The sequence below is a fragment of the Jaculus jaculus genome, chromosome 4 (genome assembly GCF_020740685.1).
Source record: "Jaculus jaculus isolate mJacJac1 chromosome 4, mJacJac1.mat.Y.cur, whole genome shotgun sequence".
NCBI lineage: Eukaryota > Metazoa > Chordata > Mammalia > Rodentia > Dipodidae > Jaculus > Jaculus jaculus.
In genome coordinates, this window is record NC_059105.1 from 100357807 (window position 1) to 100383780 (window position 25974).

Genomic DNA, 25974 nt, shown 5'->3' on the forward strand with positions numbered 1-25974 from the left:
AATGCTAATACTCTACCACAAGTCCTTGCTCAAAGGCTAATGGTGACCTCATAATAGAAAACACATTTAGTTATCTATAAAGATACCAATGTCCTCATAATTCTAACATTTTTGAAAGACCAAAAGTTATTTTTTTTCCTTTAAAGACTCAAGGCAATCTCCTCTCTCTCTCTCTCCCTGCCCCACTCTTTCTCGGTCTCTATCTTGATTAAGTAGAAACTTTGTATGGTCAAATCAAGTGTTACTACCTCCCTGTCCCATTCCATTGAGGTCCCCATCTTCCCTTCAGTGGGCTTCCTGGTATTCATTGTGGGGCTATGTGCTATGAATTGGGAGAACAGCAGTCAGTCATTGTGTATGGGGGACAATGCCTCTGAATACGAGTGGCTATTGCAATCTGTTCACCCCATCTTCTTAAACATTTTCTGAGCCTTGGCAGGTGTGTTTTAAGTCAACTTTTTAGTGTTGAGCTCTTAGAAACTTCTGACCTTCTGCTTTGATACATTTTGAGTATCCTTAGTTTCTACCACCATTACCCTGGTACAGGTTGTCAGGCTCCCCTTGAGAGTAGTACTCTTGCTTAACTTTCCATTTCCTCTGTGGTTTCACTTGGATGCTGGCTGATGTGTAAAAGGTGGTCATTTCATGATAGGAAAACAGCTATCTTTTCTTGTGATGTTGATAGATTTTGGTTGTCCTTGGTTTTATGCTGCCTTCTATAAAAGAAAAACAGATTCTCCAGTGGAGAGTGAGAACAGCATTGGTTAAAGGGGAAAACCATAGTTAATTAAGAGAGATTATGATGTGTGTAGCCTCTCTTTGGGCCAAAGACTCTTAACTATTAAAAAAAAGACCTTGTAAAATCAAAGAACAAGTTACCAATTCTAGCAGAGAATGGAATAATCACTTCTATAACGGACTAGAATTTTCACTCCTAAAAGAGAGGAAGAGTGCCGGGCTCAGTGGATATAACCACTTGTGCTCAAGCTGGAGTAGCTGAGTTCAATGCCCAGATACCACATAAGAAGCATGAAGCTGGGCTGGAGAGATTGCTCAGCCATTAAGAGCAGTTCCTACAAAAGTGCAAGTCCTGGAAAAGACCCGATAGACCATTTCAGTTTGACCCCCCAGGACCAATATAAATACATGAGTGTGGCCACGGATATCTGCAACCCAGTCCTGTAAGTCACAAAAATTGCAAGCTTGAGGATCAATAGGAGACTGGCTAAAGTAAGAGTGGGTAGAAGAGTGATGGGACAGGACACATGATATTCCTCTTCTGCTACTCTGCAGGCTTGTCGGCCAGCACATGTGCATGTGCAAGCACACCCACGACCACATACACATAAGCAAAGAAAAAAATAATAATAAAATTAATTAATTAATTAATTAAAACTAGAAACTGGGACAGAATTTTGTAATTCATAACAATATATTGATTATTCGATGCTGAGGGGAAATGGGATTTGAAGCAAAGACAATACCCAGGAAAACCCTGGTGAGGGCCGCAAACAGCATAGTGAGAATCCAGAGGGAAAAATCTTTACCTCAAATGAGGGTGAGGTGGAAAAGTATGGACTGATCTGAAAGTTGTCCTCTGCCTTCCACACACAAACCATAATTCACATGTGCCCGCACAGGCACACACACACACACACATGCACATACACACCTAATAAAATAAATGAAATAAAATAAAATGGATTTGGTTAAAGAAATATTGCACTAAAGCAATACTAAATTCTACAGATCCAAGTCCAGCATATGGGGTTGTGGTTGCATCATCTGAGCTCCAACTTTGGATGACTCTGTTTCTCCATTTTTGCCGATTCAGCAAGTGCACTTTTCTCCTGGGCCACCTCCACTATGCCTGCAGCTTTCCTCAGCAGATGTCCATGGTCCTTGCATTTTCAACATGCTGGGATCTCTGCTGAAATGTGAACTTCACTTCACAGCTTCCCACAATGGCTATTCATGGATACCTTGAGAGGAATCTGACTCTCTCATATACTACCTGCAATAAGTGGCTTTCTTTAACCTTGGCTCAGTCTTCCATGTCTCTATAGCTTTTGTATTTTACATGCCTAAAAAGCTAACATCATGTGAATGATATGGCCACATCCTTCTGCCTACTTAACATGATGTCTATAGACCCCTTTCATTATAGCTACAGGGGCTATAATTCTGCTTACAACATGCAAGCTTCCTCTGGGAAACATTTTTCTATGCAGTAATTTTCTAGCATGGGATATCTTCAGTGTCATTTTTGGGCAAATCTCTCTACTTTCAAATGAAACTGCATTTTTTCAAGCTGGTACCATTTATAGATGGACTCTTCTCAAGTTACTTTATCTATGCTCCTACTGCCAAGAACTAATTTACACCTTAATTGCATTAGTCTCTGTAACATTTGCAAAAGCACAACCTACACCTTCTTTATTGACAGCTTTAAAAACACTCAAGTTTCTTTCTTTACCAAATTGAATGTGTTATGTCTTTCTGCTATAATTACTGGCCTCTCTCAATAAACCTGTTTATGTGCAGGGAGAAATAACCATGGCATGACCTGAATGATGTATGTTCTTGAAATTTTTCTCTGCCAAAAATTTTAGTCCATAATTTACAGTAAGTTTCAGTCAAATTGCCAGGACACAGACAGAATTCAGTGAGATTATTTGCCAGAATTTAACATAAATTGCCTCTATCCCAGTTCCTAATGGAGTCTTTATTCTCATCTGAAACTCCATGAACATAATTTTTATGTTACATTGTACTCATTTCTATCATAATTCTTTTTTTTTTAAATTTTTTATTAGTTTTGTATTCAGCAAATACAGGCAGTTTGGTACCATTCTTAGGCTCATCCGTGACCTGCCCCCTCCCCATTGGCACCTCTATCATAATTCTTATCTTCCAAAGTCCCAACAGAATGGCCTGGAAAATTCTGCTTACAACATGCAAGGGATTTTCTAGGCCAATGTTTCAGACATTTCCATATTCCTCTTACTGCCTAAGAACCACATGATTAGCTTGATTTCATCAATGACAAACTACTTAGAACCAATTTTCTCTATTAACTATTTTTTAATCATTTCTGTGGTAGAAAGCTTTATAATAACAGTTTAAAGAATACAAGGTTTTGGCTGGAGAGACGGTTTAGTGGTTAAGTGCTTGCCCGTGAAGGCTAACGACCATGGTTTGAGTCTGGATTCCCCAAGACTCACATTAGCCAGATGCACAAGGGGGCACACACATCTAGAGTCCCATTGCAGAAGCTGGAGGCCCTGGCATGCCCATTCTCCTTTTCTCTGCCTCTTTCTCTCTTTGTCTGTTACTCTCAATAAATAAATAAATAAATAGGTAGCAGGAGCATGTTTCTGGGCCTTCTCACATCTACATGGACCAGGACACAGAGGAAGGGGAATGCTAACACTTGTCTCCCTTCCTTCTTTTTTCTTTCTTACTCAATCTAGGACCCTAGCCCATGGTATGGTGCTGTATATATTTATGGTGTCATCATGCCTCAGTTACATTCCAAATTCAGTTAAAATTAACAATGGAAGTAAACCATCACAGTGTTTCTGGTTTTGAGCTTTAGATGGTGTTATAGCCAGCTGGTAGAAAACACAAAACCAAAAACAGGTTGTGGGAGGAAGGGGTAACTCCAAGATAGCAGGGTAGCTGTTGCATGAGCATAGGCTACACATCACCTCCAGACCAACATCATGTGTACAACAGCAACAGGACACTGTAACAAACACTGTCAAAAGGAAGCTGGCTATAGTACCCATAAGACCACCTCCAATAATACATGACATCCAAAAATGCTCCAATTTCCAAATTGCCACCAGTCGGGGACCTAGCATTCAGAGCACATGAACACAGGTGGACTTATCTTAGGACTGGACATTCTGTGGTCATTGAAATGTCTCAATCCAGTGGACCTTGAGTCTTCTGTACTGTGGCCAGTGAAGCTTTGTGAGTGCAGGCACAGTAAAAGAGCAAGTTATACTAGGGTTTATTAGAAAAGAAACTAAGAGGGCTGGAGAGATACCTTAGCAGTTAAGACACTTGCCTGCAAATCTTAAGGACCCAGGTTCGATTGTCCAGGTCTCACGTAAGCCAAATGCACATGGTGGTGCATGCATCTGGAGTTCATTTGCAGTGGCTAGAGGCCTTGGCACTCCCATTCTCACTCTTGCTCTCTGTCCTTCTCCTTGTCTGTAATAAATAATTTAAACAGAATTTTTTTTTTTTTTTTTTTAAGGATAAGAAACTAAGAGTGAAGCAGAAGAATGCTGAACTCAGCAGGGGTCCAATTGGGTTGCCACCTAGTGACTGGATTAGGGATTTTTATACCTTGAGGATGTAAATTAAGTATTACAAATTGGGGTGGAATGGATTGGTTACTCTGAATGCATGTGTAAGACTCCTGATAGATTGATAAACTAGGCAAGGGATCAGTTACTTTGAATGTGTGGACCATCACACCTAATAATGAGTCAGTATAGTTTAAGGCTTACCCTTTGGGACATCTGGGTTTAGGAATTTAGTCCCCAGACTTTGTTCTCTTAAAAACTCTGTGTTCCTTGGTTTTGTCAGAGCAAACAGATTATCTGTTTATTTCCTCTGGTCCTGTAACCACATGCCTAGAAAATAGGTGCTACCTTACTCCTAATTCCTATGAACAGTTTGTTAAATAATCTCTTGTACTGCTTTGTATTTTTAAGGCATTGAAAAGTTCTGTTTGAAAATAGTTTGTGCCTGCAAGCAGAGCAGAAAATCGGAAGTTCAGTAACTTCCATAATCAAACTGGAGACTTGAGTTACTATTTATATGACATGTACACTTTTGTTACCAACTTATTTTTTTTTTTTTTTTTCTCATATAATAAAATATGTTTATTGTTGAAGAATGTTCCCAATTTCACCAAACTTTTCCAGTTGTAAAGCTACTTTTCAAAACACTCCTCAGGACTGAAATTATCTCCAGAGGAGAGAAGGGAGGCTCTGATTCAGGAAGTCCAGACTGGGAGACCTGAAACCTGAGGGTCATGCAGCTCCCTAAAGGTTTTTTTTTTTTTTTTTTTTTTTTTTTTTTTTAATTTAATTTATTAGTTTTCTTTTCAGTAAATACAGGCAGTTTGGTACCATTATTTAGGCTCATCTGTGATCTACCCCCTCCCATTAGACCCTCCTTATTATTGAAAATGGGTCGTGCATTGTGGAGTTATTTTTAAGAATAGGTATATAAAGGTAACTAGGGTTAAAGATGGCAAACACTTTGTTACTCTCTTTGCTGTGGATTTAATGAACAAAGCTGTGATTCTTTTACTTTAGGTAATATCACAACTGAAGCAAGATTAAACATGAGCTCTCTAAGCTATTGTGTTTCTAAAGTTGAAATTTTTTATAATTTCAAACACAGTGTCTTCTCAGAAAAACAAAAACAATGACTGTATTGTAAGAGAAAATTTAACAGAAAGTTTTGTCCTCCAGGTGCTCTTGTGTGTGTGTGTGTGTTTGTGTGTGTGCCCACATTATCAGCAAGTGCATGTGGAGCTCAAAGGACAACTTCAAGGTTTGTCCTTTCCTTCCCATTTGAGATGTACTCTCTCTTGTTATTATATCACTAGGAAGGAAAGAATGGCTGGCCCACAAGTTATGAGATTCTTCTAACTACTCCTCCCATTATCATAGACACTGTTGGGATTACAGACAAGTGTACCATTTTGTATCTGGCTTTATTGGGTGGTGAGGTTCTTAATTCCAGTTGCCAGTTGGCAGGCTTATGAAGCAAGCACCTTTCACCACTGATCCATCTCTCCAGCCAGTTACTCAGAGTCCTGAACTCAACCCCCACCAACATATACACAACCAAAGGACATCATGTTGACATTTGTGCATTTATTAGATCAAATTACAACAGAAAACTAAGGGTACACAGTTACATGGATATATATTTCTTTTTCTGACAGTAAGCATGCCTGTTCATAGCTTCACAAGGAAATGTTTTCTCTGTTTTCTAAGAGAAACACAATTCAAATATGTCAAAGATATTTAGTTCATTAACATTTTTGAGTACAATTGACTTAGTTTTTCTGTTTTCAAGGTGGCAGATATGTGAAAAAAAATTGAAAATTGTTCCTCAGCAATGCTGAAATGGTTTTTAATTTGATTTGACTTCAAAGCCTGTGGTAACCTGAATAATAGACCCAAAAGATAGCCATTTCCTGGTCTGTAGAACTTGTGACTGTTACTTCATGTGGATAAGACTTAGCAATATGATTAAGGACTTTGAATGGTCAGCCTGAATTATACAGGTGACCCTAAATATAATTACAAGGCAACTTACATGAGGAAGTCAAGAAGTAAAGAAGAGGACGTGTGAGGTTTAAGAACAGGTGCAATGCAATGAAAATGGTGAGGGAAATGTGGCAGAAGCCAAGGAGCACGGGTACCTCAGAACTCAAAAAGAAAGGGTAGTAGACTCCTCTTTGGAAACCCCAGCACATATATCTTCACTTTAACAGACAAAACTATTTTCAGACTCTAATCATCAAAAAAGCAAATGTATGTTGTTCAAAGCCTTCATCTTCATGGGAATTTCTTATAGCAATTATATGAAACCAATAAACTACTATTTTCTTATCCATTGCCTATACCTAAATCCTACATTTATTAGAGCTGATTATCTTTCACTGATAAATAGGAGTAGGTATACACTTTTACACAATCAGAGTCTTTAACTGAAGCACATAAGAGTATGGAATTAAAAAATATATATTAGGCAAGACTGAAGATAGATTTTGTTTTATGATATTATGAACACAAACATAGCCACTAAGTAAAGAACTCTTTCCTTTTATGCCATCCATATTTTCTAAATTTTATGACTAAAGATAATTTGTTGACATATTTTCAAGGAATAGTTTATAGGGTAACTTATAAACACTGACAGTGAAATGAGATTATATTTTTGTGTGTGTTTGTACTTAGAAATTACATTGTATCTTTAAATTTCTATGAACTTCACTACTGTATAAAGACCTACCAAATGCAAGTATCTTATGGAAAGTTTTTTTTTTTTTTCCTAACACTTAGGAATTAGATTAGATAGTGTTAAAGAACCTTAAATAGTTAAAATATGCTTTATAAAACATTTACCAATTAAGAAAGAAAAAAGAAAACTTTTATCCCCTGCTACAGGATTTCATGTGAAATCACTCTATCATTGTTCTGAATTTCCTGAAAAGAAAACCTTTAAGAATCTGGCCATCTATTAGAGGAAACAATGAATATGGTATTTCCTAATTACAATTGTAAAGATGTTGGCAAGTTTCTGCAGCTCTTTAAAGTCTAATGGATATTGTTGTCCCACTGAGTAGCAACTGAAGCTAAAATATTTCAGTAAATGTGAAATTGTTGCATGTTTTGAGAGTGATGGAGCTTTTCTCAGCTCTGGACAAGCTTATCACAGGCGTTAGTGGTCTGCACATTCAGTGATCGAATACTCTCTGAGCCAGGGGCTCTTAAACTGTTGTCTTGCCACCCTTAGAGAATGACAAGCCTGACAGAAGGGCATGTTGAGCACTATTTCATTTCAGGAAAGACTGTAAAGCGGAAAGCTTCTAATCTCAAACAAGCACCTCACCTGGTGATTTGGATCAAAAGTCCTTACACCCTGAGGGATATAAATTGGACCTCAAGTCTAGGTTTATTTGGTTGGTTACTTTGCGTGTGCATGGAGCTCTTGATAGGTTGATGAGTTAGGCGTAGGAATGTGGGATCCCACCAAAAGGTTATAAGAAGGAGTGAAAACCAAGTTTCAAGGAGAAAGAAACAAGTAAAAACACAGTGAAACAAAGCAATCAAAACAACAACAACCTTCTCACCCCCAAAATTAGTTTGCTAGACAGGAAAATCCTGTTGAACCATGGCATTTTTTATTTCTCTTTCTGGACTTATCATTAGCAATATGTGATTCATTATAAAATTTTCATGTCTGTTAGGACATATAAAGAAATCCTAGCCAGGCGTGGTGGCACACGCCTTTAATCCCAGTACTCTGAAGGCAAAGGTAGGAGGATCACCATGAGTTCAAGGTCAGCCTAAGACAATGTAGTGAATTTCAGGTCAGCCTGGGCTGGAGTGAGACCCTATCTCAAACAAACAAACAACAACAACAACAAAAAAAAAACCAACAACAAAAAGAACAGAAAAAAAATAAAGCCTACTTATTCCTTTCGGTCCTGGTACCTAATACCTACCTATAAAATGGGCAGCTATCTTATTTCTAATTTTCATCACAATAGAAAACACATTTCCTTTACTTTTGCTCAACATAGTCATAAATGCAAGCACTAAAATATAGATAAATACATAATACACCTCTGTGTACCAGCTCTGGATGATTCTGCAAAGTAGTCTATGAGTTCTAGTTGATGGGACATGCTAGTATTCTCAGAATTCAAGACTTCACATATTTTAGAAAAGCACCTTACTATTGAGCTATATGTCTCCTGAACATTTTGTTTACTTTTTAAATTTTGAGACAGTGTCTTGCAGCGTCAACTAGTCCTTGACATTGCTGTTTAGCCAAAAGAGGTCTTGAAATTGTGGAAATTGTGATCCTCCTGCCTCAGTCCTGTGAATTGTTGAGATAATATGTTTACAGTACCAGAACTAGCCAACTCTATTCTTATTGGAAAAAAATTCTCCATACTTTAAATGCGAATTTTCTGTAAGACCTCAAATAGAAATGTGTTCAACCTAGTTCAGGATGCCTAGCATTATGGTAATTCCTGTTTACTATTTCAAAAGTCATTTGGGAATATTTCATTAACAAAGGACTATTATCATGAAAATTATAATTGTATTACTATTACTGTTAGTTAAAAAGAAAAAAAAATGATTAAAAATCATAAATCAGTCTTGGCTGATTACATTGGGATCCAATGTAGGAACCAGTAGATCATGGTAGAAAATATCCATCATATAAAATGAGGAAGTTACCAAGAGGCAGGGCATTATAAATTAATTTTTTTTAAAATTATTTATTTGAGAGCGACAGACACAGAGAGAAAGACAGAGAGAGGGAGAGAGAGAATGGGCGCGCCAGGGCTTCCAGCCTCTGCAAACGAACTCCAGACGCGAGCGCCCCCTTGTGCATCTGGCTAACGTGGGACCTGGGGAATCGAGCCTCGAACCGGGGTCCTTAGGCTTCACAGGCAAGCGCTTAACCGCTAAGCCATCTCTCCAGCCCTATAAATTAATTTTTAAGAGTATAATATTCACTTTCTTTGCATATGGTGTGTTAATTAATTTGACTATGATTTACTTCACTTTCACCACCTATTGTCAATTAAAATGCAATAAAAATGTTCCAGACAAAAATTAAAAATTTAATCTTGTCTCAGTTATTTTCTATTCACAACTAGATAAAAGACATTCATGCCAACCATTTTACATACATGAAAAGTGTAAACTCAACTTTTTCAGGTTTTCTCTGTGCCACATTTTTATTCCTTTCTGGCTGGAAGGACTGGAGAACTTGTTTGGTTCATTGTGCATTTCTTTGTCTCTTATTTGTTCTTCATATTCACTACGCCTGCCAGCTTACTAGCAACTTTCGGTTACTCATTTCTCAGCACTGCTGGGAGACAGGAGTGGTCAGGTTTTAACTGAGTTAGTCAAATTATAAACAGCCTCTTTATTATTACTATTAAATAGAAACTATGTATGAACACATTATTTGTTGGTACCATCATTTCCCTCCTACCTGCCTCCATCCCACTGATGGGATTGTGAGCTATGAGCCTGTGAGCAGCAGTCTGTCATTGTGGTGAAGGGAAGGCAATGCCTCAGGATATTCACTCCCATTTTGTGGCTCTTACAATCTTTCTGGCCCCTCTTGGTAAGATTCCCTGAGCTGTGGTGGGCGTGTTCAAAATCTACTTTAATGTTGAGTTCTCAGCAGCTTCTTAATGTCTGGTTTGGATATGCTATGAGCATCCTCAGGGTTTATCTCCAATACCTTGGTGGTGATTGTCAAGTTCCCATGGAGGCATCACTCCTGTTCCTCTCTTCCAGTCCTCTGTGGTTTCGCCTGGGCCTTGGTTCTTGCTGCCCTCCGAAAAAGCAAGAGATTCTCGGGTCCTGGCAAGAGGCCTTCTTCTGCTGTACTCATGCAAGAGTCAACTTTTTTTCTTTTTCTTTCTTTCTTTTTTTTATTACCTCCATGTGGGAATCTGGAGTTCAGACAAATTTGCTGCTATTCTTCCCCCAGTGTTGGTCTGTGACCAGACACAAGGCAGTTCTGATGCTTTACCAGGCAATAAACTAGCGGTGCTTTGCTCTATGAGAAAGGAGTTTGTGGTGGCCTCAGTGAAGTTTCCTTTCTTCCCCTGGGGGCCTGTGGCTTTGACTCCCACACTCCTTGATGGAGCTCACCTTTGCAGTGTCCTTATGTCTCCCTTGGGGAGAGAAGGTTTCCTGCTCCTTTTCCTGCTGTAGAAAGCTTTGTTTCTGTACGGGTCTCACAGGGAGTCCCTCTTTGTCTTGCTTCTGGGAGTAGAAAGGTCTTCGTGCCTTTCTCCAGTGGTTTAACAAATTTCTTTTGTATGAGATAGGAGTCTGAGGGCCCGAGTTGGGTTTCATGTCTGTGAGACACTCGGTGCTCTCTCGGAGGTTTCCTATTCTGCTTTCAGTCTTCCTCTGAACTCAGTTAAAGGAATTCTTTGTGTCAGGGATTCTCAGGGACTCTAAACTCTCACATCAAACCACAGTCACTCTTAAGAATCCTTTACCATTTTAGCCTTTAAAAAGTCTGCTTTCAGAGTCCCTACCTCTTCTTTCTGTGCTCTGCCAACGGAGCACTTCATCTCGTTGTTTTCCTATAAGGGGACTGCCACCCTTTTCATCCTAGGTCATCATATTGTCTTGAGATTTCAGCTTTGCTCAGACTAAAAAAGAAAAAAAAAAAAAAAGTGTTCTTGTAGATTACTAGGCTTTCTTTACTTTTATATATTCCAAAATTAATGTTTTTTAGACGCTTACATGAAGCAGAACTCAGAATGTTTATAATCCGTTAATGCAAAAGGAATTCACAAAGCAAATTGGAGATTCTTTTTTTTTTTTTTTAATTATTTATTTATTTATTTGAGAGCGGCAGACACAGAGAGAAAGACAGATAGAGGGGGAGAGAGAGAATGGGCGCGCCAGGGCTTCCAGCCTCTGCAAACGAACTCCAGACGCGTGCGCCCCCTTGTGCATCTGGCTAACGTGGGACCTGGGGAACCGAGCCTCGAACCGGGGTCCTTAGGCTTCACAGGCAAGCACTTAACCGCTAAGCCATCTCTCCAGCCCAAATTGGAGATTCTTTTAAAAGAAAACTAGCTTCATCTCCTTCACCTTATGTTGTACTTACCTTCCTGTGACAAGGACAAAACCATCCAACCAAAAGCAGCTGATGGAAGGAAAGATTTCTATTTTGACTTACAGTCTCCAGGGGGAATCTTCATGATAGCAGGGAAAAGCATGGCATGAGCAGACATCATCCTGCCACAGCAGGTGGAAAACATTAGCAAGAGAGTAAGCTGAGCCCTGGCAAAGGGGGGCTGACTATAACACCCTTAAGCTGGCCTTCAACAACACACCTCCTCCAGCAAGGCTTCACATCCCTAGTTGCCACCAGCTGGGTAACAGGCTTGCAAAACATATGAATTTATGGGAGGACATCAGAACCAAACACCTCACCTTTAGAATCAATTAAAAGATATTTGAGCACTTCCATGTATGTAGGTGAGTACATTGTGTTGCTTACAAACATTTGCTTTATACATGAAAGTCATTTTAATTGACACAAAAAGACCTGTGTTGTCAACTTTTACAAAGCTTATTTTGCATCACTAACAAAAAATAAATTAACAGTGGGAATTTTCATTCTATGAGTATAGAAATAATACTCTATCCATTACATTATTAGGAAAAAAAAGACATACTTGTTTTGTTGAATTGGTGGTGCATGGTAATAAGATGAAGGGTCAGATCTTTATTTATTATTAGAATTTCCATTCTGTGCTTGCAAAAACATTATTAAATTCACAAATATCAGCAAGATAGTAAAGGTGTTTATTTGAAAATACAGCATTTTGTTTTCAAGAAATTTGCATTTTAGTGGATGTACCTCTCAAATAGGAAATGAGGCAATGGATGGACTGAACATAAGGATAAGAAAATTAGTCAAATATTCAATGCATTCCATATCCATAAATTGTGGAGAATTTGTTCAAAAATTATAACAGCACTGAGAACTTAGAAAGTGCACTTTCTACTATCAGAAATAATGAGACATTCCTATTTAAAATGTAGATTGCACCAGACTGACAGAGCATCAGAAACCAGAGCCTGAAACATCCAGCATAAACTAGAAATTCAGAATTTTAAAGAGGGAACCCTCATAGTCATAATACGAACTAAAGGAGACATGGGGAACACATAGGGTGATCTTGATAGAAGTTTAATAATTTACTGCATCCATTTAGCATACACCCCAGAGTTAATATTCTCTCCAGAAGCACCAGACATGAAATGTGGATAATTTCACTTGTGATAAAAAAATATTCAAAGCCGGGCGTGGTGGCGCACACCTTTAATCCTAGAACTTGGGAGGCAGAGGTAGGAGGATTGCCATGAGTTCAAGGCCACCCTGAGATGACAGAGTTAATTCCAGGTCAGCCTGGACCAGAGTGAGACCCTATCTCAAAAAAAAAAAAAAAAATCAAATCTTGTGTAATAGAAAATATTACAAAATAAATAAAAACAGATGATATCATAAAATAGTAAAAGACTTCTTATGGTAATCCCTAGACAGGTACATAGAGATATTCTCATAGTATTTTGATAATAAAAAGGTAAATGAATACAATAATATGGTTTTCACCACGTGTGAAACATTGATGACATAATTTGCTAAAAAATGTGAATATAAAATTTGTGCATGCTACTTGGTAGCATATGTTGATATGCTGGTCTTGAAGCATTCTTTCTTACTATCTGTCAGAACATAAACAGTGGTCAATCAAATAGTCCTAGCATTAATTATCCATTTTACTGATGTATATGCATGTTTGAAAGCAAGATTATTTGCTATAACTTTAAATAATAGCACATGCAACATTATTATTTATAGTAGTCACCAATAATAACAGTGTAAATGACAACAAAAATGGTGAACTTTTGAATAAAAGCATCATCAAATTTTATTAGCTGTAATTTCATGCAATTAAATGAACACAACTAGGAGACAAAATGATTTTAAAAAGAAACACTTTTCTGGAAGTAAGTTTTGGAAGGCTTGCAAAACATTTTGGTAAGATTAAGTAGCCATCAATATAGTCAAAATCATATTCACTCATATCCAAATATTATTTATACTTTATAAAATATGATATGCATTACATGGATTCATATCTACTTATGTGGGAATTAAAACAGTATTTGTTGTAAAGTAATGCAATAGTTATGAGCAGATATATTTTATTTTTTTTCTAATGTGACTAGTGAAAAATCATTTTGTTTATATGAACATAGGTGGGTTACTTCAAATGTGGACAGTTTCTTTAAAAATCATATGGTCCAAAGGGTTTCTTTTACCTCCTAGACAAATGTTATGAATTTGTTCATGTTATGCCCACTAAATTCTTACTACATGATATTTCTACTGTTTAATATCCTCAGTTTACATTTACATGAAAATTTCTTACCAAAGTTATCCATTTATGCTATAAAGTCTCTTTAATCTCCAAAAACATTTGTCTGCTTTCAGTGATGACTTGGGATCACTTTATACAACTGGAACATTCTTAATTGTTTTGGTTTATATGGCATTTTTGATTATGATTATGAAGTTCAGATGACATAATTAGTAAATATCAAAATTTGGCCCACTTTGAAAACACTTAGCAGGCTGGAGAGGTGGCTTACCGGTTAGGGTGCTTGCCTAAAAAGCTGAGGACTCAGATTCAATTCCCCAGGATTCACATAAGCCAGATGCACAAGGTGCTGCATACATTTACTTGCAGCAGTTAGAGGCCCTAGTGTACCCATTCACTTTCTTTTTCTATTTGCCCCTCTCTCCTTCAAATAAATAAAAATGCAATATTAAAAATATTATAAAACATTTTGGAACTGAAAGTTTGAGACAATTTTTAAAGATTAGGTAAAATGTTAAAATGTTTGAAACTCACCAATCTCATTTAAATAAATAATCGTTAATTCTATACTTTGATGAAATCTTTATCAATTTTACTCCCTTAAAACTTATAGATATAACATATCATTGTAGTTAGATTTAAATACAATGATTTTGAAATGTTTCATTAATGTAGAACTTTCAAGCATATGTAACAAACTAATTTACTAAACCCCTAATATGTGGTAAACATATTTTTTTATAAACTGTTTTGAATTCTAAGAAGCTTTCTTGCAATCCAATTGAAAGCATATTGTGTTTTCATTTTTAAACTTATTTGCATGATCTCTCAACCCTCATTTGCTATAATCTTTCAAGAATACTACAGTGCCATTTCAAGCCATGGTATTCATACATTGGAATAAGTTGGGAATTAATACAAAATATTAAAAAATCTAGGAAATTTCCTTCACATTATGTAACAAATGTTCAGTAAACAAATATTGCTGGGAGTCAAAATATCTAAGTTGGAATTCTACTCGACAGCATGCTAACTATAAAACTTTGGGGTGATTGTATATCTTCTTCATACTTTGTTGGGAATAACATTTGTTCTCAGTGGCTATAATGATTAGGAAAGATCATATTTGTAAAACAGATAATAGATATCTAATAAATAAATGGGAAACATGTGCACATCATTTTTATACTGAAACATTAGCAGAATGTTATTCACTAATATTTTGGACTAACAAGCCAGTCCCATTGGGAGCATCATCCCCATTCCTATGTTCATTATTTACTTCAGCCATATTTATTCTGTTTCTATTCATTGGTTCATTTCTTTTCCATCTTTCAAATATTTTAGCAGAAATTTCATTACTGTCATGTACTAAGGGCTATGAAGATTTATTATACTTCTCTGCTGTCTTCCTAGTTGGGAGAGACAATTGGAGCAGGACTAGAGAAATTAACAAATAGAGAAGCAGCTAATATCAAACTCTGCAGTCCCCTCAATGCCAACAAGCATGCAGCTACATGTAGTTACTCAGTCAGTGATCCTGTTGACTAACTTAGATATCAATATGACTAGCAAAATAAATAAATAAATAACTCATTCAATGTCAGAAGAGTGATAAGCATTGTAGTTTGTCAGATTCAGTAGCTATATTCAGTGTCACTGAGGTACACTTGGGAACTACCCCTCCCAGCACCCACGAATAAGACCCTGAAACTGAGTACAAGTAATACAAACTTTATGTAACAGTGTTTGAGTATTTCACAATAAAACCACTTCAAAATTATGCCCACACAATGGCTTTTTTTTTTTAATTTGTGGGAGGGAACTGTTTATATTTAATTTCTGTGAGGTTCCTGTGAGTCATTCTCAATATTCTTGTTGTCACCTCCTCAAAATCCTGGGTTTGATCCAACAGAGGGCAACTTCAAATGCTGTTATTGTGTCTGATGTATTGTATGGTCAGATGTCTTCATATTAGGCTTCCTTTTTACCTACAGGGCTTTGCTAACAATCTTGTCCTTTCCGGCCAGTCACATAAAGTTGAATATACATAAATACACCCAGCCCAATTTTATCTCAAGTCCTTGTATACTTTTTTCCATGCTCATCATGGCTATGTTTTGCTCATTTGTTGTCTTGTTACCAGAAGGGTAGCTTTGGGCTGGAGAGATAGCTTAGCAGCTAAGGCAATTGCCTGTGAAGAAGCCTGAGGATCCAGGTTCAATTCCCCAGAATCCATGTAAGCCAGATGCCATGGTTGTATATACATGTAGAGTTTGTTTGCAATGGCTACAGGACTTCATTGGCCCATTCTCTCTCTCTTAAATAAAGAAATAAATAGAAAATATTTTAAAACATAAAAACAAAAGTCATAGGTGTTTTGTTTATTTTATTTAGTAATAAAACTTCAGCTTCTAAAGAATATCTCACATATATTAAATATATAATAAGTATTCATTAAATCAATGAAAAGATAAATTTAAGTTGTCATTGCTTTCAGCAGTATTTAAATTGATGACAGTGATTGAACACTGGGGAATGATTCATACTTATTCTCAAATGCCAGTAAGATTGACTTTTATTGTTTGAAAATTTAATAACTTTTACTGAATTGGACATTAGGAAATTTAAAAATATATGTATCTCGCAAATTTCTCCTGCTTTATTTTAACTTCTAGAATTTTTGTGAAAAAAATCTTCTCATAATTCTCAGTTAACATGAATATCTGTCTGAATATGCCCTCTCTGTCTTTGGGAATCAGCATTTTTTTTCTCCTGTAAAGTTTGAATTGGTTTACCCTTCAGATGTACAGTTTCTATTTTGAGTGATTTTATATCATATGTTTGTTTAAGTAAATTATTCTGCATTACTTTTATTTGTGGCTTCATTGGAAAACTAAAAAACCACAAAATTTTAGAGTGCATTGAAAGCCACTTCATGGAGTACAATTAGCCCACTCTTCGGGGATCCGTTTTTGTGATTTACTCATCCTCTAGCGCTCTCCATTCTAATATCCTAATATTGAAATTAGTTCTTTCATGGAATAATTGGGAGAAGACGCAAACATTTATCTCTTTGCATCCTCACACTTTTTAAAAATTGTTGGTTTGCAAGGGGAAAGGAGAAGACAGAGGGAGAGAGAGAGAATGGGCATGCATGTGCCACTTTGTGCATCTGGATTCACAGGGGTAGTGGGGAATTGAACATGGACCATCAGGCTTTGTAAGAAAGTGCCCTTAACCACTGAGAAGTCTTTCCAGCCCATTTTTTTATTTAAAAATATTTTTGTTGACAACTTCCATAAATATAAACAATATCCCATGGTAATTCCCACCCTCCCCCCACCTTCCCCTTTGAAACTCCACTCTCCATCATATCCTGGCCCCCTCTTACACAAAACTATAATATACTTACCAAATCAGAATGAAATTTGATACAATACTGTTAAATTGTGTTCAAATTTCACAAGCTTTTCAACAGTTAATTTGAAATTATCTCTTTTCTATCTTGTGTAGCCAAGTTTAATTATTTCTTTTCTAATTTTAACATTTGATATGTATATTTAGAGTCTCTACTTTGTAAGCCATTTGCTTTCTTTTGATAAGAATACAAAAATTCTCCTTTATTGAGCAATTGCTTAGTCACCATATATTGTTCTGTTTGTAATTTCCTTCTTTTAATATTAACATTAAACATTAACATGTGACATGAGTAAACTTGACTATTATCTGTATTTTCATATGGGGAAACTGAGGGCCAATTTGAAGCAATTCATGTAAAGTTGTCAAAGTAGGGCTTAGCATGGTGGCACATGCTTTTAATCCCAGCACTTGAGAGGATGAGATAGGGGAATGAATTCAAGACCAACCTGAGATGACATAGTGAATTAGAGGTCAGCTTGGGCTATAGCGAGACCGTACCTTTGAAAGCTAATGTGTGTGTGTGTGTGTGTGTGTGTGTGTGTGTGTGTGTGTGTAGGGATAGATAGATAGATAGATAGATAGAGAGATAGATAGATATATTAGATATAGATGATATAGATATAGATAGATATAGATATAGATATAGATATAGATATAGATATAGATATAGATTTATCGAAGTAGAGGAATCCAGATCCCATTATGGTCAGTGTCATAAAGGTAAGAAAGCAAACCTCACTTCCCTAGTTCTGTGATTTCTCTCTGTTTTCTTGGGAGCCCCACTTTGTCCTTCTTCTAGCAAAGCACTGATTGAATTACCTTTGGCTTCTGCCCTTTTTGATGAATTTTCCTGTGTCATTATACAGATCAACTTGAACAAGAAGCAGAGAAGTCCCGGTGGACATGAGTCAAATTCTAAGCTCTCTATACTACTAAGTCATTTCTTATTTTATTTATTTTCTGTAGACGTTGAACTATTTGGTTCATTACCTTCCCTTAACAGTACAATACTGAACTGATAACAGTGTTCCTTCTTGTTTCATTCCCATTTTTATCCTTATTTTGCTGCCTCAACATAGTTTGGTGAGATAAATTACAATAAGCCCTTTACCTCTGTTATTTATTGGCTTATATTTTACTCATGCATCTTATTTATCCCTTTTATATCTGGATATTTTTATAGTGTATAAAATATAGTTTGTTTAAATTTAAGCTCATACGTGTTATGAAAATAGGTGAAATTATGAATTTAGTTTTTGCCACAGTAATTATAAGTGTAATTAATATTTATTGCTGATAGCTAGTAAGCTAAACTTAGATTTTAACCAGGAGTATGATTCACTCTATAGGATGCTATAACATTCTCATTTTAAATGCTACATTGTGCCTGATACCCTGTTTTCTTTTATCTTTTTTTTAATTTTTATTATTTATTTATTTATGTATTTATTTTTTGTTTTTTCAAGGCAGGGCCATACTCTAGTACAAGCTGACCTTGAATTCACTTGTTTTACTTCAGAGGTCAATGAAAAATTATTGATTGAAGTGAAGCAAATGTTGAAAGTTTTAATAATATGATGCAAAACCATAAAACATTAGAAGCTATAACTAACAATAAAGTAAGTGTCAGGCTTAGGGAGAATGCTAAGTTGGTAAAATGTTTGCCTTGTAAGCATGAGATCTTCAGTTTGATCCCCAGAACCCATGTATAAATTCTAGATGTGGTGTGTGCATGTAATATCAGAATTGGGCAGGCAGAGATAGGAAGATATCTGCTGCTTGGTGGGCAGCCAGTTTATTTTACTTGGTGAGCTCCAAACTAGTGAGACACCCTGCCACAAAGAAAAGAGGAGGATGGCAAGACTTGAGATTGTCTTCTGGCTTCCACCTGCATGTTCACATGTGTATAAGAGCATGTGTGTGTGTGCGCACATACACAGACACAAACACACAAACACAAAGCCACTCTTTAAGACATGATATTGCTCCAGAGAAAACTCCTGCTATTGGTGTCTGCTTTATCTAATATGAAATAAATGAAGTGATTTAGCACTGGTGTAATGGGTTCCAATGTGTTTTATTTTTATAAATTATAACCTACTTCATGGGAGTGAAAGGCCTATCCTAAAATAGCTATGGCATTTTGGAATTCAATCAGCTTAAGCAATTTTAGCTCTCTACTCTTTGGGTAAGTAGGCAGAATTGGGTAATAAAAAGGTCTTTATGGAAATGACTTTCTCCCAATTCACAATGAGTTCACAATGTTTTCCAAAAGTTTTCAGAGGGATATTATAAAATGATAAATATAAACATTGCATATGTCTAGAGACTTTTTTGAACTGAAAGGTATTTTGCCCTTCAAACTCTATCCTTCTCCATATTTATTCTGAATGCCTTTATGCTAGCTTCAAAAGCTTTAAGAAGGGGCATGGACTCACATGACCAGAGACCAGAAGCATATGTATGTCTCTGTGTGTATACATATCTTTTCAGATTGCCTCCGGCTTTGCATAATAACACCAGTATATTCCAGAATATGGTGTTGATGATGTTAGGTTTTTCTAATGAATTTCCAAATGTTACACTCCTAAATCACTTAATGCTATAATTTTAATTCTCTTATTCCTCATAATAGGGATGAAATGTCAGCACATAACGGTACACACCCAAAGAATATTCAAATCATAGTGGAGACATTATCTTTTATTCTTTTTTTTTTTTTTTTTTTTGAGAGCAACAGACACAGAGAGAAAGACAGATAGAGGCAGAGAGAGAGAATGGGTGCGCCAGGGCTTCCAGCCTCTGCAAACGAACTCCAGATGCGTGCGCCCCCTTGTGCATCTGGCTAACGTGGGACCTGGGGAACCGAGCCTTGAACCGGGGTCCTTAGGCTTCACAGGCAAGCGCTTAACTGCTATGCCATCTCTCCAGCCCTTATCTTTTATTCTTAAGTATCATTACAAGAATGCTATATAGAAAATAATATTAGAAAATATGTCTCCCTCTAGAGCCAACAGGATACCTTCTTATAGCCCACCTGGGTAGATCTGAATTTCCAAAACTCAGGGTGTTTTTCTTGTGTACAATCCACTATTTTTGAAATCTTCCTCATGAGCCTCTTCCAAATGCCAGGGAATGACTTGTTGATTAAGATACCTGACACCAGTCTGTTGATGACAATGCTTCTGATTATACTAAGTAGTAAAACCCTTTATGCATAGCATATAGGTATTGTGTCTTATACCAGCCTATGCAAAACCAAAACAGCCAAAATTCTAACCTTAGAAGAATAATAAAATGTACAATGTCATGTCTTTAACATTCTTAACAACTTTCATTTGAATTGCTATTTGGATCATTTTATTGATAACTCTGATGCCTTCGATAGAATCACCCATACTCTTACATATATTCATTGCATAAAAATGAAACATCTGAATGGCAGAAGATTTTTATTTATCTTTTCACTGAAATTGAAATCATTTTTTACAGTCCAGGAAGGCAGCTCATGGGAAGGTGCTCTTTCACACTGAATTGTTTCCCCATCTTAGTATCTTTTTTGAGCCATATAGCTAAAAAGAATGCTGTAATAAAATAAAAACAGCCTTTAGTAAAAAAATAGTAACAATTATATATTTCGTATTATTTTAAGAGCTTCATAAATTTTATTTCTTTAATCCTCTACCTCGTGAGTAAGCATTTAACATTTCATTTTTTTTTCTCATGGTTCCCATTTCAAAGTTAATGAATGACATTGTAGAAGGGAACATTGAGGTGACTTGCTCAGTTATTGAGATAGATCATAAGAGGCTGTGTGGTTTCAGAACATGTGATACTAATAAATTCTTGATTTTTAAAATAAAAATAAACTAATTAAGTATAAGTTCACTTCAAATTATGCTTCTTAGATCTCAATTCTATTACACTGATACTATTATTTTTATTCATGATTAGTACATATACTCTTTGTAGTTGTAGTTTACCAGTGATAAAAATGAAGTATATATTAATCAGTATGCCTATTAAAAGAATGTTTCTACTAGTACTATTCATAAAGTAAAGTTATAATATGTCTAAATTTAAAAACCTGGATGAATTAACAATTGTTAACATAGGATATTGCATGTAATATACTGAAAGTTTTTCAAATTGTAATTAACATGCCTCCTATTATCACTCTAGGGGTAGGTGCTATATCTTCATGTTATAAATAGAAAATCATTGATCAGAATGAATGAATTATCTATGACAGAATTGAAATTTCCATCTATAGATTGTACTGTTTAATTTCTGAGAAATAGACTCTTCAGTCACATGCAACAGGGAAAGTTTAAAAATTAGAAAGTTAGCTGGGCATGGTGATGTATGCCTTTAATTCCAGCACTCAGAAGGCAGAGGTAGAGGGATGGCGGTGAGTTCAAGGCCACCCTGAGAATACAGAGTGAATTCCAGGTCAGCCTGGGCCAGAGTGAGACCCTACCTCAAAACACTGAAAAAAAAAAATTAAAAGTTATTCAACATGAAGACTTTCTATACTGAAGTAGATTAAAAATATGATAGATACAGTTTTTTAAAACCAACTGAAAAGATAGGCATAAGTAGAAAAGAGTAATAAGCTCCTCTTCCTCTTTGCCAGACAATAAAGTTCTTAGTAAGATTAAATATCAATAAAAGACAAAGTTAAACTTTTTTTTTTTTTAGGCATAATTAACCTGTGAAAATTCCTCACATTGGATGGCAATGAAGCAATAGCTTAATGAAATTGAGACCATATCTGATTCACTATAATGGGATTTTCAGTTAGATCAAATCGCATTCTGAATTCCTCACCCTGAGCCAGGGCACATGCTGATTAGCAGAAAGGGTCACAGAATAAAATGTTCTCTTTCCAGAGCCAGAAAGGCCATGATTAGAGGACATGATAATATTTTTATGTCTGCAAATGAGGGAGATTTCTCAGTGTGTGTGAATAAGAGCTGTGTCTTCACAGATTCTTGCTTATTGCTTTGCCCGGTGCTTGCAGATCCACACCTCTATTCTGGAAGAAGACAAGGAGTGTATAGTAACTTATGGTGGATTAGAAGAATGGCACAATCTTTATGATTTCATTGCCAGTTTGGGTTATAATTTGCAAAGTGGAAAAAGCAAGGGCAGGATAGTATAAAAACTGCTGGTAGGAATGCAGCTGGTTTGAGGCTTCCACATTTGCCATCATACCACTTGGATTCTCATGCCAATTGTGAGGGTTCTTGAATAAGGAGCCATGAGCAACATCTTCCCTTAGAAATATTGGAGCTTCCCAATGGTAAATGAAAGGGTTGAATGAGATGAACTTGTAAGATTCTTTATCTATACTACTGTTTATTACTTCCTTTATCGAATAGAAACCTGCAGTAGGATATTATAATATAAGCTTTATATTTACAAATAAAATATTTTAAAAAATGCAGTATTACAGTTGTTCTTCGAGTTCACCATTCATGCAGTGATGATTGTGCTGAAAGTCTGCTGGAAGCTTTCAAATGTGCAGTCCTTTTGCATCTTATCCTCCCTCTGCAAAAGACCATTCTTGTCTATATCACTGTTATTACATACAAGGTCTTGAAAGTCCGCCACAGTGTTTCTTTTTCTTTTCTTCTGGAGTCCTTATTATAACATGAAAAGAAACAACATATCATTAGCATGTTTCTTTTTTCTGTTGTTCAGTCTCTCAATTACAACATATTGAAGTTCAATTGAAATGAAATGTTCTTATAATTCCTATGTTGCCACTTTGTATATATAGTGAAATCACTGTGAAGATAGAGGCCCATTATTCACATAAAAAATGTTCAAAATAAAATTGAAAAATATTCTATGGAACTGTGACACTTGTAAAAATAATACTGTAAAGAAACCATAGATGGCTGTCCATGCCCTTTAGAATGAAATTTTGTATGAACATGTAAGAAGTGTACACTTTTTTATTATAATTGTACAAAAAGTTTCTTTATTACTTGTTTTTATAGATCTGGATAATGTGGAAGGTATTGCTGTGGACTGGATTGGAAACAATCTTTACTGGACAAATGATGGTCATAGAAAAACCATTAATGTGGCCAGGCTAGAAAAGGCTTCTCAAAGTCGGAAAACACTTTTAGAGGGTGAAATGTCTCATCCCAGAGGGATTGTGGTGGATCCAGTTAATGGGTATGTGATATTGTCTCTGTTACTGCTCCATATATATATATATGTTTAGTAATGGCATATTTTATTTAAATTCATATGCATTGCTGAATTCAAAGGTATGGTCTGATTTGAAGATGCCACCCATGCAGTGATTCCTTCTAGAGAGGATACTAAATAAAAATGTCAAAATTCTATTAACTGAAATAAATTATTTATATAGAAGATATGTCACTTGATTTGTTTTCAGAAAAGCACTATATATATGAATATGTATATATACAAATACACACACACACACACACACATATATGATTTTATACAAGCTGACGTTGGGACAAACAATCAATTCAATCAGAACTAAATCTATCAATTAAAATTGCAAGCTATTGAAATTTTAATGTATTGAAATTAATAAGTTTTTATATTTTTTATAATGCTGGAATTTTGTAAAATAAATTATTATGCTATTGTCTGTAACCTTCATAGTAGCCATTTGAAATTGTTCCTATTACTGTTCTTTGAATAAAGGTTAAACTGTATCACTACTACCATTTGATTTCTAGAAAACTGGTAGATATTTAAACCCAGGCAATCTGTTTCCAACGCAAGATGCTACTCTGTGCTAGTGCTTTTTTGTTAGTGGTAATGTTACAGTGAAAATCATGATATTAAATGCAACCTTACTTTCCACTAAGGATACCATCATGTTCAGGATGAATTGTCTTGTAGAATTCTTAGTAATACATATGTCCTTTGATACTCATTCAGAACTATTACCTGACTATAAAACCATATTTCGAGAATACGAAATAAATATGAAAGAAATGTGAAAATTCCTTATGGAAATTAAAAATTAAATTAATAGATTATATATTCCATCTTTACAGTTCCTGGGTATATGTTTCATTCAATAATTTATATGTCTTGCTTTGTAAAATAGAATCCCAAGATGGATATCATGTATATATATATATATATATATATATATATATATATATATATATATATTATATATATATATATATATATATAGTGTATGCATGCAAAATGGTTAGTTGGATGGAAGACACATCAATCACTTGTAAACCAAGATCTCCAAATTGTGCATAATAGACTAGTCTGCATTTAGAATGCCTCCACTTATGATTATGATTTAAACTGAGATCACCGAGGTACAGTTTCTGTATTTGTCTGAGTTTAGGATAGCTTCAGTTATGATTAGAATGTTTCTTCCTGGGGAGTAGATGGAAGCATTGTTTGTGTTTTTAAAAGGTATAATCATAACGAAATAACTCAAGTGATTTTTTGTTTAGATTCTAAATTTATTTCTTCTCTTACTTCTATGTATTCTATGACCTTTTACCCATGACAACTTTATTTTTTAACAGAAAATAATCATTTCATACTGTCCAAATCTACTCAAATCAAAGTGTTTCAAATATCCAAAACAGCATTAACCCCAAGATTCTGTTAATTCTGTTAACTATTGCCTCAATGAGATGACCTTAATATGGAAGTCATAAAATTCAGAAGAAAATTTAGAGTCTACTAGTTTAGCCTCTCAGCAAACTCAGATATCCCTTTCCATATTGTTCTAGTAGGCAGGTATCCAATTTAATTCTGACATCTCCCACATCTACACTGTTGTATAAATGTACAAAAGCAATTCTGATAGATGGAATTTTCTTTTCACTACTTTATGTGAATAACATACATGATAAAGTCTGTCTACCAGCATACCTGACATTTATATTACTCTTCCATTAGATGTGACATTTTCAGATGTAATGCTGATATGATGCATAATTCTCAATAACAGCAAAAAAACTTGCATGTATTGGTACTTAAATATGTACATAATATATGTTATTAAATATATGTTATGGGCTGGAGAGATGACTTAGCAGTTAAAGCAGTTGTCTGCAAAGCCTAAAGACCCATGTTCAACTCTCCAGATCCCTTGTTATACAGATGTACAAAGGTGAGGCAAAGCACATACCCACTAGGTGGAACAAGTGTCTGGAGTTTGATTACAGTAGCTGAGGGCCTGGAACACCAATTCTCTCTCTTCCTCTCTCTGTCTCTCTCTAAAATCAAATAAAAAATAAAATTAAAATAAATAAATATATGTCATAATTATAGATGGTGTTTTTCTATATTAAGCCCACTCATATTCGTCCCTAAGATATGCTTTTCCTAGTGCTCTGTACCAAGTAGAGTGGTCGGGAACAGGAACATGACTTTAAGCCTCCTGTATTACCTGCATGGTGGGAGAAGAGAGTTTGACTACAGAGAGTACCAAATGAGCAATAAATCAATAACTACCATGTGCAATTTCAATAGACTAAAATTATTAGGGATAATATTCAGATTGGTATAATGAATCAGTTGGAAGTGTGTGTGTGTGTGTGTGTGTGTGTGTGTGTGTGTATGTGTGTGTGTGCATGTGTGTGTGTGTGTGTGCATGTGTGGGTGTATAGGTAGTTCAGATGTTGATGTTATTTGTCTTCCTCGATGAACCCAGGGCTCATATATTTGCTAATCTTGCGAGCCAGCTCGACCTGTGGAGTACCCATCTCTGTCACCTGAGCACTAGGGTTGTAGAAAGGTTTCTATGCTTGACAATCATTTACCTGAGTGCCAAAGATTAGAAGTACAGTCCTCATGCT

The 25974-nt window shown here is 35.7% G+C and overlaps 1 protein-coding gene across 2 annotated transcripts in view; it reads left to right on the top strand.

Annotated features, from left to right (window-relative positions):
• Window positions 1–25974, top strand: part of Lrp1b (LDL receptor related protein 1B) — a 2087209-nt gene that overhangs the window by 1180540 nt on the left and 880695 nt on the right. For both annotated transcript variants that reach the window (XM_045147485.1, XM_045147484.1), the window contains one exon: window positions 23146–23326. In XM_045147485.1, coding sequence (XP_045003420.1) covers window positions 23146–23326 — 181 coding nt within the window. The remainder of the gene's footprint in view (window positions 1–23145; window positions 23327–25974) is intronic.